At 56.5% G+C, this 19,581-nt stretch overlaps 8 protein-coding genes across 8 annotated transcripts; 3 read left to right on the top strand and 5 right to left on the bottom strand.

Moving 5' to 3' along the window:
* Positions 1-189: 189 nt before the first annotated feature.
* On the bottom strand, positions 190-1,170 carry INS49_006999 (uncharacterized protein; the record flags this gene model as incomplete). The annotated part of the gene is made up of 2 exons (XM_043167764.1): positions 190-783; positions 838-1,170. The coding sequence occupies 2 exons, from the start codon at positions 1,168-1,170 to the stop codon at positions 190-192; spliced, it is 927 nt and encodes a 308-aa protein (XP_043028908.1).
* Positions 1,171-2,170: 1,000 nt separating this feature from the next.
* INS49_006998 (uncharacterized protein) lies at positions 2,171-5,736 on the top strand (the record flags this gene model as incomplete). Its single annotated transcript, XM_043167763.1, has 4 exons — positions 2,171-2,229; positions 2,386-2,499; positions 2,763-3,631; positions 3,746-5,736. 4 exons carry the CDS (start codon positions 2,171-2,173, stop codon positions 5,734-5,736), a joined length of 3,033 nt encoding a protein of 1,010 aa, XP_043028907.1.
* A 745-nt stretch (positions 5,737-6,481) lies between these two features.
* Positions 6,482-7,694, bottom strand: INS49_006997 (uncharacterized protein; the record flags this gene model as incomplete). The annotated part of the gene is made up of 3 exons (XM_043167762.1): positions 6,482-6,981; positions 7,049-7,507; positions 7,643-7,694. The coding sequence occupies 3 exons, from the start codon at positions 7,692-7,694 to the stop codon at positions 6,482-6,484; spliced, it is 1,011 nt and encodes a 336-aa protein (XP_043028906.1).
* A 717-nt stretch (positions 7,695-8,411) lies between these two features.
* INS49_006996 (uncharacterized protein) lies at positions 8,412-9,370 on the bottom strand (the record flags this gene model as incomplete). Its single annotated transcript, XM_043167761.1, has 3 exons — positions 8,412-8,537; positions 8,591-8,688; positions 8,830-9,370. 3 exons carry the CDS (start codon positions 9,368-9,370, stop codon positions 8,412-8,414), a joined length of 765 nt encoding a protein of 254 aa, XP_043028905.1.
* A 2,107-nt stretch (positions 9,371-11,477) lies between these two features.
* On the top strand, positions 11,478-13,846 carry INS49_006995 (uncharacterized protein; the record flags this gene model as incomplete). Its single annotated transcript, XM_043167760.1, has 4 exons — positions 11,478-11,708; positions 11,803-12,174; positions 12,238-12,609; positions 12,728-13,846. 4 exons carry the CDS (start codon positions 11,478-11,480, stop codon positions 13,844-13,846), a joined length of 2,094 nt encoding a protein of 697 aa, XP_043028904.1.
* A 349-nt stretch (positions 13,847-14,195) lies between these two features.
* On the bottom strand, positions 14,196-15,338 carry INS49_006994 (uncharacterized protein; the record flags this gene model as incomplete). Its single annotated transcript, XM_043167759.1, has 2 exons — positions 14,196-15,143; positions 15,246-15,338. The coding sequence occupies 2 exons, from the start codon at positions 15,336-15,338 to the stop codon at positions 14,196-14,198; spliced, it is 1,041 nt and encodes a 346-aa protein (XP_043028903.1).
* Positions 15,339-16,472: 1,134 nt separating this feature from the next.
* INS49_006993 (uncharacterized protein) lies at positions 16,473-18,159 on the bottom strand (the record flags this gene model as incomplete). Its single annotated transcript, XM_043167758.1, has 5 exons — positions 16,473-17,618; positions 17,682-17,731; positions 17,794-17,878; positions 17,975-17,989; positions 18,139-18,159. 5 exons carry the CDS (start codon positions 18,157-18,159, stop codon positions 16,473-16,475), a joined length of 1,317 nt encoding a protein of 438 aa, XP_043028902.1.
* An 811-nt stretch (positions 18,160-18,970) lies between these two features.
* Positions 18,971-19,561, top strand: INS49_006992 (uncharacterized protein; the record flags this gene model as incomplete). Its single annotated transcript, XM_043167757.1, has 2 exons — positions 18,971-19,282; positions 19,370-19,561. The coding sequence occupies 2 exons, from the start codon at positions 18,971-18,973 to the stop codon at positions 19,559-19,561; spliced, it is 504 nt and encodes a 167-aa protein (XP_043028901.1).
* Positions 19,562-19,581: the final 20 nt, after the last annotated feature.

Below are 19,581 nucleotides of genomic sequence, written 5' to 3'. Positions count from 1 at the left end.
TCTTGATTTGAGAAGGTACGGCATCACCACATGAGGACCAGATTCCCCTGGCATACCAATAGAGATTCATTTTGTGAAAGCAGATCGTTTCTGAGACGCTTCCCTGGGTATTTCCTACGCCTCAAACGCCGAGTGATGCTGGCCCAGGACTTTGACTCGGCCAAATTCGCCGAGCCCACTACCCAGCCTCTACCGGGGAGGCAAGCCGGATTTCTTGGAGCCGAGTCGAACATTTCTGGGGACAAACTTCAGGGACGACATGGCTCCTGTCAAGGTCTCCATGTCTGTGTCTTGGACTGCCGCGTCGCAGTTTCCAACTGCATGGTGATCTGAAAGGGTATCCGAGATAACCCCAAGCGCCGCATTATCGCCGCCCTTGATGCCGCCTGCGGTGCTGCTCTTGCCAGTGTTTACGTTGCCTAGCTGATCTTGAGAGATCGGAGTGTCTGGTCCACCCATTTCAACATCCACTGCCTCTTCAGCGCTGCCATTACCGGCGGGCGCGTTCTTCTGAACGTCGCTGCCCTCTGCGGTATCTGGCGTGGCGTCCTTGCCAGTTTGCTTCTTGTAACCCTTCTGTCCTTGAGGACGAGCATTATTGCGCTGGTTTGCGCGTGGTTTGCCTTCATTACGGTGGACAAGCATGGACTGGCGGTGATCGACACCAGCCTTTGTTACTGCGAAGAAGTAGTTGGTGGGGTACTTGTGCGTCTCTATGAGGTGAGCTCGCCTCTCGGCCGGTGTTTTACGCTTCTCGGCGCATGTCTCAACGAAGCACGAGTACTACGTGTCCGTCAGCATCTCCTTCTGCCAACGTTTGAAAAGGCAACCGCTTACAATATGGTCTCCCTTCTCTTTTCGCAGCTCGGTCAGAGCGTCGTGGAACTCTCTGATGTGTAGGTTGAGGATATGCGACGAGGGGAAGTTCTTTCTGCAGTCGAGGCAGCGGTTGCTGTGCGCCTTGTGGTAGTGCGACTCGTAGTCTTGGTATTTGGCAAAGTGCATGCCATGCGCGTGGCCAGGCAGGGAGCACTTTATATCGGTGGTAGAATCGGAATGCGAGGAGTCGGTGTCGAGGCCGACGAACTTCGAGACGGGTACAATTGCGACATCTTGCTCGGGGGTCGAGGACGGTTCGCAATCCTCTTCGGGCTCGCGTGAGCGCTTCATTCTGTTTGGTGGAGAGTACAGGGAGGAATACTTCTGTGTTAGCCCTCGCGCTCGTTTGTGGCCTCAAAAGCGTCGAGTTCCATAAAATTTCGCTGGTTGCCGTTTCGTTTGCATTGTTTTGACGCCTGGGTTGTTTGGACCGCAAAGCTCCATTCACAGTGACGTGACTTCACTATGGCGCCGAAAAGACCCACTACTGCCACGGTACATAAATAGGTACCCTGAATACTGTAGGTACACGACAGTCCGCAGGGGTCCCGCTCGGGTACCCATGCATGTTGACCAGCGCACCCTTCCATGGGCACCCTCCTACTGTCAAACTGCTGTGAAATATTCTTGTCAATACCGTAGATCATCAGTGAGATGACTTGGTACCTATCGAAGTGAATCAGACATTGCAAATTTAGTAAAAGGCCAGAACTCTGCAAGCTGTACTTTAATACCTAACCTAGACTACGACCTAGCTATCTAGGTAGGTACCTGGGCTACCTAGGTACCTAGGTATGTACTGGATACCCTTGGGCAGCTGCAAGAGTTGCCGCGAGACGCAGCGCACGGTCCATTAGACGAGCAGCCGATCTGCGACTACTCTGAACGCGGCTTACACCCAAGAGTCAATTCACTTCTTTCATGCGCTCGTCGATTTCGCGGTCGCCAACATTGTCTCCACCAACACAGGATTGCAGAGTTCCTCGTTGCGCGCCAGTAGCCCCCAGCCAGAGACCATCTTGGTGACCGATGTTGCCCACGCCGGCGACCGCAACCTCCACAAAGCAAACCAGCCAGGTTCCGCGCCCGAAACATCCCACCACGGCCCGCTCCCCGTCAGTGATGGATCGCCAATACCGCGCTGTGTCTTCCCCGTCCTCGTGTGAGACCGGTCTCTAACTATGGGCTTGTTTTGAGATTCGAATCGACTTTCGTTACTTTGCACATACTCGTCGAATCTTTACCACTCAAACTTCCTGCTTACCGCAGCGCCCGCTGCTTGGTGCCCAGCATGCCCGACAACATGGACTCGTTGCCGACTCCAGCAACTCGGGCGGAAGCCTTCTGGCAGTACGTCATATTGTTTTCCCTCTCTTTTGAATGCCCTCTCTAAGGCGCATCGCACCACGCTTGCTCTAACAGGGCGCCGAGTTTGGTCCCAATCATGACTGCGCCTCAAGCATCCGCTCCGAAGTCCGAGTGTGCTAACAAAGCCCGTACATCCAGAGAAGCCAAGAAAATCCGACACAAGATCCTACGTGATATCGAGCAGCTGAAGAAGGGATCTAGCGGCAAGACTGAAGAAGAGCAGTTGAAATCGCTGGAAGAGAGCATGGCCCAGTATGTCAGATTGCTATTAGCACGTCAACGGGAGATGTCACACGCATAAGGGAGCAAGGCAAATCGACCCTGCGCACAGTCTGCGCAAGATAATATTGGACTAGGTTATTTGCCCATAAGATGTGATGCCTTTCTATGGGGTAATCTACTGCAAGCGAGTGCTGTCTGGTCAGACTGGACTGGGGGAAAGCCGGATTTGCGCGTGGCATCTCTCGTTGATAATGCCCTCTTAACTTTCACAATCATTCCTGACACAGTTTTAGATTTCGGCTGCGGTTTGTCTACACGCTTGCCGAGGATCCTAAGTACATCTACGAGTTAGATGCAGAGGATGCGATGTGGCAGCTTCACATATACATCAACAAGGCCTACCGAGATCTATTCAACGAGCGTCTCCGAGGCCAACCACACGTCGTGACAAAGCGCAAAGTGGAGAAGCTTTACAATAACTATCTGAAGACCGCCCACGACTTCTACAAGATCTACTTCCAACGCCTTCAAGCGCTGCATGGCATGCCGCAGATTCCTAGGATAAACAGCGCCCTGAAACTACAAGCCCCCGACGTCGAGCAGCGCGAGGGCCAAATTGTGACCGCCGAGGCCGCCCAGAAGTCATTTCACTCAACCCTGCTTCATCTCGGTGATCTTTCTCGCTGGAGACACAAAGCTCGACCGAAGCCCGATGGCTCGAAGATGGCTCTGCTATACTATGCTCTGGCGCACGACCTCAAGCCGAACTCAGGGGATGCGCACCACCAAATGGGGATGATCTACACGGAAGAGCACAATCATTTACTCGTTGTCTACCACCTCTACCGGTCGCTAGCGATTGAGCTTCCTCATGGGAACTCGACGCGCAACCTAGAGATCGAGTTCAAGCAGATCCTGCAGTCCTCCACACCCACCAGACGAACAGGTACTCCGGATCCCAACGAGGCCTTTTCCAACTGGTTCGTGAGGCTTCATGCTCACTTCTACAAGGGTGACCCGTTCACCCAACAGTCCGAGCTGGAAGAGACCGTGCTCCACCGACTTGAGGCAATGTTGAAAAAGCCAGACACTTTGCCTGTTGTGTTGAAGATGGTGTTTATCAACATTTCAGCCTACTACGTCGCACGATCCAGGGTCGAGAGTAAGCGCCGTTTTCACTGACATCTCCTTTACCCTTCTGGTTTCTGCCCTCTCGGCCTTGTCTCCCTCGCCTGTAATCTCGTCTGTGACCTGTTCAAAAGCTGACTAGTTTCAGAGAAATGGAGTCTAGGTGCTTCCAATTCATGCCAATTCATCTTAGGGATGAACGTCAGGTGGATTGTAGCACTGTCTCGCCTCCTTCAATCCGAGCTGCAAGAGTTCTCAAAAGCTGCGGCGCCTGCGAAAGAAACGGGCGATACCAAGCACGGCGAATCACCCAAGAGCGCTGAGAAGTTCAGCCCCTTCACGGAGAACCTCCTACCACTGATGCGTATCTACATGGCCTGGCTATACATCTATCGAGCCGACATTGTGGAGTATCAAGAGCACCTAGGAGGTCACGTCTTTGACATGTACCGGATCCTGGCCCAAACCCTGACTACCATAACAAAAGAGTTCCAAGGCCAACAGATGGTAGCATCGCCATATCTCCTTCCCGAGGACGTCATAGCCTTGGGTATGAAGCCATTCGATGAACCTGGCATGGCCTCGGTCTGCCGACTCCACTTTGCGTTCGGCAAAGATACGTTCAAGCCACATTGGGAGGATACCGGGCTTCCGAGAAATGAACCAGATGTGGAGTTAAGGGCTCGTGTCTGTGACCTTATAAACTGTGGCTTTTCTCTCTCTCTTGACGATACGTTCCCGTTGGCTGCGAATCCACCTGCAGAGGGCTCTGATGGAGTTATTACAATTTCCTACGTCGAGGGAGGTAAAGCCGCACAACCTGCCCAGCACGAACCCATCAGGTCCCAGCCTGTGCAGGCCGATGTTCAAGTCGATCAGCTTGAGGGACAACTCCGCAACCTTCGTCCAGCAAGCAGGACTGGTCTTCCTGGGCGAAATGGGATGCAGGCAGTGGGCAATCTCGGCCGCGAGCACACCAGAGTCCCGTCTGGCTCCGCTGCGATTGAAGGAAGCCCCGAACTTCCGACGAACGACATTGACCCTCTGGAGACGGAATCAGAGCTGAATCTTGATGCGAAGATGCACAACATGGTCGATGACCTCCTCGACGATGACAGTTCGGACCTGATGGGTGCGCACCCCGGGCGAGGATCCGCCGCTCAGCCCAAGACCTCATCCTACGGCATGCACTCTGCGACAGCTGAGCAAGTTTTTGGTGGACTCCAGACACCTGGTCATGCACCAGGTGTTGTCTTTGGAAAGCCGAATCCTTGGGGCTCCTTTGTGAGCCCACCCCAGACAGTTCCAGCTCGTGGCGAGCCGGTGGGTTCTCAATACAGTGAGAGAACACATTTCAGCACCGGCTCTCCAAACCAAGCGCAAAGAGCTTCGAGCACGTCTTCATTGCAGCCGAACGTCCCAGATTTCACTCCTGGTCCCAACTTGCAACGAGGCTCGGACACTTTTGCTTTGTTTCCTACGGGCAACACTCCAGCACCTGGTAATCAGTTTGGCCAAACAAACTTTGGAACTTCCGTCCGCCCATCATCTGGTCTTTCTGGGACACTGCAAGGGAGTCGCGGTGGTTTTGGCCATGCCAGACAGCGACTCGGCGGGTCCACGGGGAGCAGTGGAGCCTCGTCATTCTTCTCGCCCAAGGACAATGCTGGTGCTTATGAGATTGCTTCTGGAGCGCACGCAACTGGCCAGATCAACAACGGTCGCTCGAAGACAGTGTCGTCTCCCTTGGGTTTTGGCATGGGCAACAATCCATTCTCCACCGACTTCTCGCAGACTTCCTCCGGCCTTCCTCCCGTCAACAGCCCTTTCGGTTTGCCGACAGGACAGCTCAACGGGGGCTTCGCCCCGGGCGACATGTACTCGTATAATCAGCAGTTTGCGGGCTCTTTCCCTTCTTACACGCAACCCAACGATCTCACCACGGTCTGCAATGGCAACGTCTACAACGCCACCACCGCGTATGGCCGGGGTGTCATAGCTGCCAAGGACGACCCTTCTCACTTCCGAAATGCGGTCAAGAAGACGCACATGGCAACGGCTGCTGCCGAAGCCGACATGTTCGACCGTGCCATCTTGGAGAGCGCTTTGGCGGAGGACCGCCCAAAGCCAAAGGGGTGAACGAGGACAGCTGCGATTTTGTTCTACAATTCTTGGACACGGCGCATGTTCGTGGGAACGCGCCATCCCGGCCAGCCTTATGATTTACAAAGGCGACTTGACCCGGAAGAGCTTTTGTCATACCAGGCGTGCTGCCACCGTGATCACACTCGTGGGAACGTCGAAACAGTCCAGATCGCCCCGTAGCCTGACGGCGAACGGACTTGTGTTGGAAATACTGGACTCTCTATTCCAAGAGCACCGCCCGGAGTCGGTCGCTTCCGAATCGATTGTTTTCCTATCTGAAAAGATGATGGAGCGTTCTACTTCTAGATCATTGTTTTGTGATCTGGCAGATGGGGAATCATAAGTTGAATTCTGAGACAAAGCGAATCCTTTCTTTGTTTTTTCGCTTCCCGCCCATGGATGCAAATCACCGTTGTTGAAACCAGGCGTTTCTACCCGTCAAGAATGCCCTGAGACGCCAAGATTAAGAAACCGGAATGTGTGGAAGAACGGAAGATTAACTTTGAGTTCCCAGCCACTCGTTCAGGCTCTAAGCTGAGTAAGTCTGCTGGGGAAGGGGTACCTGTGGACGGAGACGAGGTCAGAACATGGGAGCTGGAGCAAGTGTAATTCGAGGGGGATGGGGGATCAAGCAACGTGTGTTTGGGGGTTAGTCTCCAGAGCGCTCTCTCCTGAGAGCGGTAGTCGAAGCACTCAATATCAAAAGTATGAATAGGAAAATCTTTTTTGCAGTTGCAACTTACGAGGGACCCAGCTCCTGGATGCTGAGCTTGGCCAGCCACTGGCCCAGCTGGATGGACTCCTCGAGGGACTTGCCCTCGACGATGCCCGCGGTGAGGCCGCCGGCGAAGGCGTCACCCGCGCCGTTGGTGTCGACGATCTGGGCCTTGTCGATCGAGTGCACGGGGTACTCCTTGACGGCGTCCTCGCCCTGGGTGGCCACGACGGTAGGCTCGGTGCCGTGGGTGACGATGGCGACGCGCTTGCGCTTGGAGTTCTCCTTGGGCAGGTTGGCCATCAGCTTGGCGATCTCCTTGAGGTCCTTGGTCTCGTGGCCGTGGACCTCGGCCCAGGTGGTGGCCTCGGTCTCGTTGCCGATCACGTAGTCCCAGTAGGGGGCGCTGGCGTCGACGGGGTCCTTGAAGAACTGCGGGATGAAGGGCGCGGACAGGGAGACGACGAAGATCTTGTTCTTGGCCGCGGCCTCCTTGGCGAGCTCCATGATGGCCGGGGGCGAGACTGTGAAGCGAATAGAGAGTCAATATCACCAATTCGCATAAGTTGTCAAGGGGGCACACAAGCTTACCTGTGAAGTGGTAGCCGCCGACATAGTAGACCTCGGCGCCCTCAACGAGGCTCCAGATCTCGGGCTTCTTCAGGTGGTCCAGGTCGTAGTGGTTCGCGGCGCCCAGGTCGGTGCAGAGGCTCCTGTTGTGGCCGGTGATGACGACACCGCAGCGGCCGGTGGGCTGGGTGGGCTCGACGCGGTACTCGACGCGGAGGCCGGCCTGCTTGACGGCGTCCTTGAGGATGGCGGCGTACTTGTCGTCGCCGACGCCGCCCAGGTAGACAACGCTGTTGTCGGGCAGGATGTACTGGGCGCCGCGGGCGGTGTTCTGGGCGGCGCCGCCGGCGATGAGCTTGGCCTCGAAGTTGTTCAGCAGGTCGTCGTAGATGGGCTTGTGCTTGTCCTCGGCCAGGATGGCGTCGTTGGCCTTGAGGCCATACTTGGCAAGGAGCTCATCGTTGCCGTAGGCCTGGATGTCTGTTGGCGCCCGGGAAGAGCTGCGTCAGCGGGAGATAGCTTCTCGACCCGAAGCCATGCCCGAGGGCTGACGGCAGTGGGCAGGGAGGGGTAGAGGAGCTTGGAGCTCGCGCGCAACAGCCCAGGTATGCTTACCGAGGAGAGGGTTCTCCAGGCACAAGAGACGGTATTGCTTGGAGGCGGCCATTTTGCTCAATTGACTTGCTATGGCTGTGGTTGCGTGGAAATGTCTCGGTCTCTGTGATGGCGGGGTTGCGGTCGAAGAAGTTCTTCGAAGAGGGACGCCGCGGAGGTGGGGTGAAAAGAAACCCCTGCCGGCACTTCGGGTTGCGAAGCCCGGCAAGGAGCTGAGTCGGGGTAGCCCACGGGCGAATGGTGTGCCAAACATGTTGAATCCTCTGAGTCAGGTGGGTAATTTCTACGAAGACAGGCTACACACGCACTTGGATGCCCGTGGCTGACTGTTGCAAGCTCGTCAAAGTCGGTCAAGAGGGCTCTTATTATATTCACAGTCCCGCTGGGTTCACTTGGAGGCGGGCGTGGGGAGAGGCAGGTTGGCTGATCCGTCGTACTAGCTTGGCACATGATGCCACTCTGCGTTCATGCTGTCGGAACCAGACAGGAAATTGCATGACACGCTCCTCGCTCCTTCAGATATACCTCCCCAGCATCGTGGCTCTATTCCCTTGTATTTGGACCTAGAGCAACAGACTCTGCAAGTCCACCAGGACGCCAGACGGCCAGTTTTGGTATTGGAATCATTTTTCTTTTGTATTCCGTGAATGCCGAGGTACTACCCATAAGCGGTGGTTTCTTCATGAACCGCCCTTTTAGTACCAGAACACGCAAGACCGAAGATATCAAAGCAATCCGTAAACCCCAACCCATGAAATCAGCGACCGCCTTAGTCCTTCGTCTTCTGGGTACCCCGCAGCAGACCAGTCCGTCTGGCAGCGATGAGACCCGCCTTTTGACCAGAGACAGCGTAACGGTTGATGGTGGAGGCTTTTCCGATATGTTGGTGGTTACCCTACGGTGGCGTGTCAGATGCAATTCATTGAAATGGGAATCGGTTTTACTTACACCACCGTGAGGGTGGTCCACGGGGTTCATGGCCACACCACGAGTCTTGGGCCAGGAGTTGCGCTTGACGGCGAACTTGTGCTTGGCGCGAGAAGCCTCTGTTCGAGTGGTCAGCATGCTATGAATTTGCCGTCTCAATTGTAACCTGTGGAAAACCAGTGGCGGCGTCCAGACCCGACTTCTTCAGGCTGGTCGCGTGCTCCAGCCCCCACAGATCCAAACTCCCAGGGTTGACATACTCAGGAGAGGCTTGTCCGTTCGGCCACCGCCAGCAACGATTCCGATCATGCCACGGGAGGTGCTGTGGACAATCTTCTTGGCACCGGAGGGCAGCTTGATACGGGTCTTGCCCTCGTCGGGGTTGTGGCCGATGATGGTGATGTAGTTGCCGGAGGTACGGCCCAGGGAGCCACGGTCGCCAATCTTCTCCTCGACATTGGAAACGACGGTACCCTCAGGCATGGAGCCCAGGGGCAGGACGTTGCCGACGGTCAGGGCGGCGTTCTTGCCTGCGTAGATGAACTGGCCGGTGTACATGCCCTCGTTGGCAATGAAGGTCTCGGTGTGCAGCTTGAACTTGTAGGGGTCGCGGAAGACAACCTTGGCCAGGGGAGCGCCACGGCCGGCGTCGTGGACGATCTGCTTCACGACACCTCGGATGTATCCATGTCGCTCGGAGTAGTCGAGGGTCCTGAACTTGGCGGGGGCCTTGTTCAATCGGGTGATCGCCTTGAAGATGGTCGACGAACCCTTACGCTGGTTCCTGATAACTCTTCCCATCTTGGCTGCTGGCTCTGAGGCGTCACCTGCTTGAGGACGGAGACGTAAGTTTTTCTGGTCGGACCTGTGTGGTTGTTTGCACTGCAAAGCGAGAGAGTAGGGGGGCGCAAATCCGTCGGGTTGAATTGACCGATCGAAGACCGCCTCCTTCTCAATCGAGCGACAGATTCCAGAATGATGGGTGGGTGCTGGACTTACGGGCAGTTTGATGGGGTTGTTGTGATGGTTTGTCGATGAGGCCGAATTCCTGCCGCTGAATTTTAGAAGGCAGGAGGGCAGGAACGACTTCTTTGATTTTGTGGCCGCACTAAGCTACTTTGGGAATGGCGCAAAATCACACGCTGTGGGTCTGTGCGCTGCACAGCATGTCAGCCTTTCCCGGAAGGAACCTCACACCTCGGCCTAAGATCAATACAACTCATCATCATCACCAGCTTCATCCACAGGCGGGTCCTCGCATCTTCCAAAACATGTCAATTGTCGAGTGCTGACCCTTCTAACAGATCTTTCATCTGCAATGAGATTGTTGACGGTACAGAGGTCTTGACTCTTCTGGCGAGGTGCATCGTTGTTCCGGCCTATTTCCTAGTCGAATGACCGGAAATCGTGTGAGAAAGCTCTCATACTCGATTGATTTTTGATCGGCGTTGTGTGGATTCAACTTGGCTCGATGGGCCGGCACCCGGGAATCGACGGCGCAGCTGGGAGTGTGAAACTCGCACTGCATCCGGCTACCTGGCCGTAAACACACTGCGACATCGCCAGATAAGCTGGGAAAGCCACCGAAGCATCATCTACATCTTGTGCAAGAGAAAGCTGCGAGTGCAGTCTTTTGCAGGCACTTTTCAAAGGGCTTGCGGCTCAAAGCGCAGATCTACTCTGCTGCTACCCCCGGCTGTTGCCAGCTGCTCCAAGCCATGTGAATGGACTGTCGGCGTTAGTGGTTGGTACTGGACTTTGGCGATGCCTTCGTCGGTGGTTCTGATGAGCGGTGTGATGTTGCCGCCTGAGTTGCGCGATTTTTTCGTGGGACTCATCGGGGGCCGTTGCAGCACAAGGGACGCCCTCTGCCTGGATCAGCGCTATGTCGAACGCCCAAACCCAATGCGTGAGCCATAACTACCAGGGGTCGGGAACTTCTCCTCTGGGCTAATTTTCCTGAGATAACCTCCCTGGGATTATTTACTTGGGATAATCAACCTGTTGGCCTGCCTGGGACGATCTACTAGGACAGCCCCCATGGCCCGCCCACCACGATATTTGGGTAAGTTGCCGGTGTTTCAGGGACCAAGTGGCTCTTGTCCACGATTTCTGCATTGTTTCCATTGAAAACTGGGATGCATGGAGCCCAGATGACTGTCCGGTCAAAGTTGGCTCGGCGCTGGTTGAGAATTTGCGTCCCAGGGAACACAAAGAACATGGAATATTCCTGCTTATCTATGACGGCGGCATTGCTGTGGCCAAGATTTCTGGATGGTTGCAAGTTCACGGTACGGGTAGCAGCCATTATGCGTCGATCTGCGGGGCGGACGGCAACACTTGGGCTGAGAAGGGAACATCTCCACACTGCACACCAATGGATTCCTTGAAGGAGCGAGAACAGAAGAGTGGCACAGGCAAAGACTGCGGATAAGCGGTGGAAGGGTCTTCGGCTGCTGCGACATTCGTGCTCCCATTATGAGGCTACTCAAGAGAAGGCTATGCAGGACGAGAGTACCCCAGGCAAGGCTGTTCAAGAGGAGGCGACTCGGGGAATGGCGGACCAGGGGGAATGTCATGCTATGCTATCTACATGGAGGTAGCTAGTGACCTCTTGGAGGAAAACCGAAGGCAAGGACGTTGGATTAGGCAGCAGGAGGGCAGGTAAATGCCATGTAGGCAGCGTGATCTAGGCGGGTGGACATAATGGAGGCATTGAGATATCTATGTTAATCCGATTCGGCGAATCATATTGCCTGTGGTCGTCGTGCGGCTCCTCGATCTTTAGCGGGCCTCCATTCCGTCACCGAACCTTACTCATTGGAACTCTCCTTCCGCCACTACAACCAGCAGCACCACCAACCTGCAGACTGCAACCGCAACGAGTTTGCCAGCAGCCACGGAAAGAATGGCCGACGACTCGTCTGATCTATCCTCCATCTCCTCCCTTTCCCCTGCTCCGTCGGGCGATGAGTCGGAAATAGAACTCAAGCCCCAGAATGGCATCCTGAAGTTCTTCCACCGCGTCTCCAAGGACGAAGTCGCCGAGGCAAGAAAGAAGGAGATGTCGCCTCCGCCGCGCAAGAGGGAGCCCTCCCCACCCCACGAATACGTTTTTGCGGACAATCCAGACATTGCAGTAAGTCGCGAGGCTGATTTGTCGCGTCGCATCTGCGAAAAGACGCGAAAATGCGCGGTCGCGTTGCCGCAACCCTGGCTCACCCATCTCGCAGTTCATTGTCATGTTCCGCAAGCGATTCGACAGTGCCATGCCCAGGTCTCTGGCACATTTCGGCCCTCTCGAGCTGGAGCAGGATATCCAGCAGGACCCCCCTGCCGAACGAGTCGAGCAATTCCTGTGTGTCGTTCTGGGCCTCCTTCTGAATCGCAAGCAAGACATCAAGTACGCGACCTTCCCACCTGCCCCACCAAACGCGCGCCTGACTTACATTCTGTTCCCATTTAGGATCGGACACTACCACAAGGCATTGAATGAGGATGCCATCAATGGGAAAGACTTCAAGCCTCAATGGCCCCGTGACTGGAACGATCGCAGCCCTCTTGCGGGCGGCGCAACCTTTCAAACGATCTCGCCCGAACAACGAGTAAGTGGCACACCCTCCCACCACTCCTTCTTAGTGATCATGCTGATGGCATGATAATTACAGGTCCTTCTACTCAAAACCTTGGCTCTATGGGCTCTGGGATACTCCGACGCCGTCAAGACCTTGATCAACACCAGCTACAACCAGAAACGCAGTGCCGACGACCTCAACCAACCCCTCTCCGTCCAGCCGTGGGGCCATGACAGCGACAAGCGCCGATATTACCTGGTCGAAGGAGACGACAACTGCTCATTTCGGATATACAGGGAGGGCAACCCAGCCGCTTTGTACAACAGACAATGGATAAGTGTTGCTGGTAGCATCGACGAGGCCAAAGCTCTTGCAGAGAAACTGGGCAAGGACAACGGCCAGCACGCACGCAAGCTCAGCAGGAGCATCTTGAACAATATTGGAAACTTCGAGGAGAAGGAGGAGGTATGCACAACACGACGACGCTGTCTCTGCTTACTCCTTTGGCGCAGCCTTTCCACTCCCAGTCCACCTCCAATCGCATGCACGCTCTTGAAGACGTGGCTAACATGTCTATCCATAGAAACGCAAGAGACGCGAGTACAGACGCACGCAAAAGGAACGCTTCCGCCGACCCGAGCCCGGTTTCTCTCTGTACGAGGGTCGGACAAGAGGGAAGCGGGTCAAGTACACCTACTCCGATGACGAAGACTTCTACACGGACTCGACGAACAACCGCCGATCAACTCGAAACACTCGAAACCACACTCCTGTTGATGCTGGCCCTGTTATCACAGCTAGCGGTCGCCAGTCGCGGCCCCCTCCTCGGCTCACTGCCGACAACATGAGCAACGGCGACGCAAGCGCTGCGGCCAGCGTCCAGGGCGACGACGCTACCGGTGGCAATCTGGATACTGAGATGAGCGAAGCGCCAGAGATTGGACCAACTGGCCGACCCAGACGAACTGCAGCTGCACAACACACGACAAACGGCTGGTCCACCTCCCGGAAGCGGAACAGACCTTACGTGTCTGACGACGAGGACGAGGACGAGTCTGAGCCAGATTTTGGCGAAGAGGGCGACGACCATATCCCACTAGACGAGACGGAAGATGAGGAAGAGTTTGAGAACGATGCCGTGGATGAAGATGATGAAGTCGCCCCCGACAGCCCCGACTCGACCGATAGTCGCATGGTGAAGTTGCACATCAAGGTCAACTTCGACAAGGATGGCAAGGCAAAGCGTCTGGCAAAGAAGCGCGGCTCAACGGAGTCGGCTTCGACGCCGTCAAACATCTCGTCCTCGCCTGAGGCCGCCGAGTCTGCCTCTGAGGGCAGTCCAAGCGACATTCCCGAGCACGAGCCTGAGCATACCGGAGATGTCATTCAAGCCGCACCACTGAAGCGCGCAGAGCCAGGCGTTACCTCGACCTCAGCGTCTGGAGCACCCAGTGCCGCTCCGACTCAGGCTTCTGGTACCCTCTCGACTCCCGCTGCTGTGAGCTCAGCCCCGACGAGCGCTGCCAAGTCATCCGAGGACTCGGAGAACGTGGCGCCGAGGCCAGAGCCGCCCACCGCTGACCGTATTGCGGCCGCTAATGGTAACCTGAAGCTCCAGGCAGGTGCTGCGCCGGCCTCACTGGCCCTCAGAGGCAGCCCCGAGAAGCCCCGTGCAGTCATGGCCTCGGCGAACCAGGATTAGGAGCCTAGTCGTCTGGCTATCGACGGACCAAAAGTGTTGTTCTGATTGTTTGGGAGTTCAAGGGATGGGCGGAAAAAAGAGAGACATGGCTTGTTACACGGTTCTGCGCAAGGCGTCATCTCACATTAGATGGATATTGTTACGGCGGCAGTATGCGTGTTCAGGGCGGACGGTGATCCTTGGAAGGGAAACGATGTCCGCGTCTTGGTGGCCCGAGAGAGGGCAAGTTGTGGTCATAGTACTACTGATAGTACAGAGCTTGCCGGTGAGCATCGACAGTAACATATCAAGCAAGACTTTTGCTCCATGCTCGTGGATTACATGTGACCCGTGATGTGACAGTCTGCCCCTACCGTCGGTTCTCCCAGCTCCCCAACCACCTTGAGCTCTCGGCCACCTTGGCCACCTCGCCCAGCGCCGCCTCCACCTTGCCCTCCGGGTCGTGATACCTGCTGCCGTCAAACTCGACGAGGAAAAGGTACTGGAAGGGCTGGATCAGGCTGGGCAGGCTGTTGATGCTCGTCAGGTTCAGCCCGACCTTCCTAAACACGTCCAGGACCGCGGCCAGCGCCCCGGGGGCCCGGTGCGGCACCGTGAACGAGACGAGGCTCTTGCGGCCTTTGGCCTGTGCCTCTGCCGCCACTGCCCATCCCTCCTTGCCCTCCCCCTCGCCGGCACCAGCCCTCCCGCGCCGCAGCACAAAGAACCGCGTCGTGTTGTCGTCCCGGTCCTCGATGCACCGCGCCAGCACGTCGAGCCCGAACGCCGCCGCCGCGCTCTCGTTGGAGATGGCGGCCGTCTCGCCCGAGGAGTCGGCCCCGGCCATCTCGGCCGCCTTGCTCGTCGAGCTGACGTCGATAGTCTCGACGCCGGGTGGCAGGTGGGCGGACAGGAAGGCCTGCGTCTGCCCGAACGCCTGTGGGTGGCTGTAGACGCGTCGGATGTGTGACAGGTCGTACAGGGGCTTGCCCCCCGCCGTTGCTGCTGGTGGTGCTCCCGAGTCGGCAGGGGTGGCGGTGTCCCCCTGCTGCTGATGATCCGTCGTACCCCTCCGCGCGCGGCCGAGCAGGAAGTGGTGCACGTCGATGTACACCTCGCCACAAACGCTCAGGGTCCCGTAGTCGCCCCCGCGGTCGGCCAGGTGGCCCAGCGTGAAGGTGACAACGCCGTGTGTCGAGTTCTCAAAGGGCACGACGCCGTAGTCCGCGGCGCCGGCGGCCACGGCGTCGAAGACGTCCTTTATCGTGGCCACAGGGGTGAGGGTGTGGTCATCTTCTGAGAAGGCTGACTTGGTGGCCTTTTGGGGGTTGGTGTTAGCCGCTCTCTCTGTGCAAGTGTGTGTGTCTTGTCTTGCCTATGTGGATTGGCAGAGGGATTCCGAGCAAGCGAGGACTCTCACCTGGTGTGTGAAGGAGGACGGAGGGCCTAGGAAGGCGACCTGCGGCCTTTCTGGGGATGTTCCGCCATCCTTTTGATCCTTGGTCTGAACCATGGCTGCTATGCCTGTTGAGTGTTGCTCAATATTGAAAGTTCCGGCTCGGCGGGAGTCAGGCACAAGTCCGGGAGGATGAAAATTTCTTGGAGCACTGGGATTGTCGGTGTCAATCGGTTTACATGATCACAAAATAGTTGGCAAGGGTCAAGTGCTCAAGTGAGGCGTGTAACATGGGCAGTCATATTTGGTTCATTCTTTGATGTGCGAAGTGCTTTTATGTACATGAGCATTTCCATTTGCTTCTGGAGTTGAGCTAGGATCCGTGGTGGGTGCGCAGATGCGGGATGCGGCTTGCGGGATGCGGCTTGCGGGATGCGGCTTGTACGTACACCAACAGGTCTCGAGCATCGAACAACGCAAGTGTACCATCCCGAAATGCCCCGTCTGCATTGCTGCTGCTGCCCACAGCAGACGTCTTGCGGTTGGTCGATTCATTACCGCAAACACTATCAAATCAAGACGGCCAGCCCTTCAACTTCGTTCCGCACACATGGCAGCCGACGCTGTTGTAGGACGTGACACAATGGTTGAAAGAGCGTATCAAGTTGGATTTTGTGTAGCACTACCAATTGAAAAAGAGCGACTCAAAGCAAGGAGCAAGAGGGACTACAACGCCGTGTCCTCCGATTGGACAAATTGTTGTCTTGCTTTGGACATTCCCCGACGATAGAGCAGTGACCAGGTCTACACCCATACCAATATCAGTCTCCCTTGCCTCCATCCTTCCCCATCTGCCCTGTCTTTGGTAGCCCTGCAACGAAGGCGTCTTTTGGACTCTTCAACTTCTCGGCGCACAGGGACACCACAGGTAACGGTTCTGAAGGTATGTCTCAGCAGCTGGTGGGATCACTTAGTGAGCCTGGAGCATGGGGATTTGAACGTACCGCCGTGTTTTGATAACTCAAGAAGCCGTCAAGTCGACATGACAGAGCGGAGCGGTGACGGCCGCACGGCCTGATGAGGCGACTGGCCGGGATTGCCACCGAAGCCCTTCATCAAGCGCCGCTGCGCAGGTGAGACTTTGCCGGACGTCGTCTTGGGCGCCGGCTTCTGAGGATCGGCAGCCGTCGTCGGCTCGGACGGGATTGCTTGAGTTGAAGAGCCCTCGTTGTTCACGAGGGATTCAAACTGTCAATCGTCGTAGTAGTCATCATCGTCGTCGATATCTTGCAACTGCTCAAAGTTGACCTTGTAGCGCAGAAGGCCTCCGATTCCACCAAAGCCCTTGACAAACTGGTTGCCCTCGGTCGATCGGTCAGACACAAACTCCAGGGTCGTGCCGAAATCCTTGTAGTGCTCCGCAATCCACTCGAGGAAGGACTCCTGGTTCACGACTTCCATCTCCTGACCCGCAGAGGCCGAGGACTTGTCCACGAACATGGAGCGGTCGCCCGAGGTCTCCTGCTGCTTGGTGGTGTGGACAAGGTACTCAGCTCCGTTGCTGTCCTTGAGGGTCCAACGGGTGATCTCGAGGTTCTCGAAGACGATCAGGATCTCCACAGCTCCGAGCTCCAGAGCCTTGAGGGTATCCTCGATACCGTAGCAGACTCGGCCGGTGTCCTGGCTGATTTCCTCGAAGTATTTACCGATCAGCTTCTTCTCCTGGATGAACTTGACGTTGCCAAGAGTCTCCGAGGCCAGCTCGATGGCCTGGTTAAAGCCGTTCTCTCCACCGTATGACACATCGACAACCTTGATGACCTTGGAAGCAAGACGGTTATCGAACATGTCGGATGCGTTCAAGTCGTTCTTGAAATCGGCGGAACCGGCGAGGATGAGCCCGGCAACGTTGACCTTGTCGTTGGTGATGAAGTTCTGGACTGCCAACTCTGCGACCTTGCGGACGTAATTGTGACGCTTCTCTTCTCGCAGACGGGCGAAACGAAGGGCGGACTGACCACCACGACCGTGCTTCTTGGGCAAGTCGACCGAGAACTTGTGGACGATTTCTCGGGTGTTGCTGAGGGTGCCGAAGAGCGCGCCGTTACCGTCCATGATGATGAAGCCGAACTTCTGGTCGGACTCGAGGAGCTCGGCGAGAGCCTCGGTGTGGAACTTGTTGTCACAGAGGTAGAGCGAGGTGTTGATGGGCTTGAAGGGCTCGAAATCGATGTTGACCTTGCGTTCCTTTCCCTCCGAAGTCAAGATTTCACCACAGTAGACGACCAGGCCATTGGGAGGAACCTTGTTGTACAGCTTGAGACGCTGCTGGGTGGAGGTGATGGCTGACAACACGGACTGCCGGTTGACACGCGACTTAATGTTGGACGCCGTGCCCTGTTTTGGTGGTGTCAGCGTGTCGCCCTGGTATCAAGGGTATGCCATGCGGGTCGTACGTACGTATTCTTCAGCCAACATCTTTGCAGCACGAGAGACCTGATCCTTGGGGGCTGGTGGGAGGTCAGTCAGCCGTGCTGGTGCCCGGCGCGTCTCGACAGGGGGCGACACGTACGGATGATGAGGGAGATCATGGATGTGCCGTTACCACGAGCGGCCTCGAGCCTCTTGATGAGCTTCTTGACCTTCCATATCTCGATCTGAGGCCTTCAGTCAGCATTGATGCGCAACACAACACGCGCACGAGTCGGGCCGTGCAGCGTGCATAGTCGGACGGCGGGGAGGGATGGACCGACGTTCTTCTCGGCTTCCTATAGACGTCTTATATTAGCAAATGCATCGGGACACAGGAAGCCCCATGGCCGGACAGCAGTGGCCACGAGACAGCCCCCGTTGGCAGACAACACACGGCATTGGCTGGGAGCGGGAATTAAATGCGGGAGCAGCAGCAACAACATACGTTAGCCTGTGCGTCACTCATTTTGAGGTTGGGTTGGACGCCGGAGCGACTTTGTCGATCTGTGTGGAAGACGGCAGCCGAGCAATGTCCCAGGGGTGCAGGTCTTGAGGTGAGTCCCTAATGAAGACAAAGGAAAACGAAGAGCTCGCGCCGGGTGTGTGTGGTGTCTTTCGCGGCGGGGTTTCGTAAGATTTTATGGAGGGGAGGGGACTGATCAAAAGTGGCTGATGGCAAATGGCCCTTTTCTCTTTTCTTTGGTGTCAAGTTGTACGCCTGCCGAGTCAAGGCCCCACTGGCGCCGCACATACCATTGGCCACAACCCGTTGCTTAGGCCCCCAAAGCTGCAGGTTACAGTATCAAGCTGCACGGATCTGGCGTGCGCTATGTACCCAGACAGCCTAGTTTGGCCTCCCCCAATGCGGGCTGTACCTTAGCTATTAAAGTCAACTTGACCAGTTGAGGCACAACAAGCGAGCGTTATACCAGGCATTCATACCTCACCCATTGATCCTCCCCCAACGACACCACTGATACGAGCAGTCAACCTTGGGCTTCAGAGGCGGATTCCTCACTGACTCATTATTATCACCCCTTTCAGGACAGTCATACTGGGCCAGGCACCAGGCGAAATCAACTTGGTACCCAAATCCACCTGACGTCACGTTCGCTCGCTCGCCTGCTCACCGTGAGTCGGCTCCAGAAAGGCTGAAGGGGGCCCCTCCCAGAGCAAAGTGGACCCCCATCGCTCAAGCGCCACAGGACGGACCACCGTCCCCATAAAGCAGCCCCGGTCACCGTCGCCTGCGCGCGCGCAGCTCCCTCCAGCCCAGCATGGCATCATCCGAAATCCCAATGCAGGTGGCAGAGACGATCCAGACAGCGCACATCAACCGGGCGCCCTCGGCCCAGCACGACCTCAACCCGTCCACGGCCGCCGACGCGAGGGAGCCCGTCCACCTGGACAAAGACGAGGCGCACGTCGACGACGACGACGATGACATCCCCGTCAGCGTGCTGAGGCCCGCCAGGCGCTTCTCGCACCTGCCGCCCATCCCCGACCTGCGCTTCGAGCAGAGCTACCTGCACAGCATACAGGATGCCAAGTCGTGGTGGATGGTGGCATGGATCACCACGCGGGATCAGGTGCGTTCCGTTGGCCCATGAGGTCCTTGTTCTTTGTTTTCTGGATGGTCACGGATGGCAGACGCTAACGGTATACCGCCTTTGCAGCTCGTGATGCCCATGCTGCAGGGCGTCGTCTACAACCTCGCCTGGTGCGGCTGGCAGTACTGGAACAGGAACGCGCAGATGAGCGGGAACTCGATAGGCGCACAGGTCCGGAGGTGGTGGTGGGGGGTCAACAACTGGCCCATCCCCTCGAAGCCGGTGGCGAGAGAGAAGAAAGACTGGTTCCGTCGATGAGCGGTTTGAGCAACCTGAGC

The sequence above is a fragment of the Diaporthe citri genome (genome assembly GCF_014595645.1).
Source record: "Diaporthe citri strain NFHF-8-4 chromosome Unknown scaffold_2, whole genome shotgun sequence".
NCBI lineage: Eukaryota > Fungi > Ascomycota > Sordariomycetes > Diaporthales > Diaporthaceae > Diaporthe > Diaporthe citri.
The sequence above is the reverse complement of the archived record's forward strand: the minus strand, read 5'-3'. Positions and strand labels throughout refer to the sequence as shown.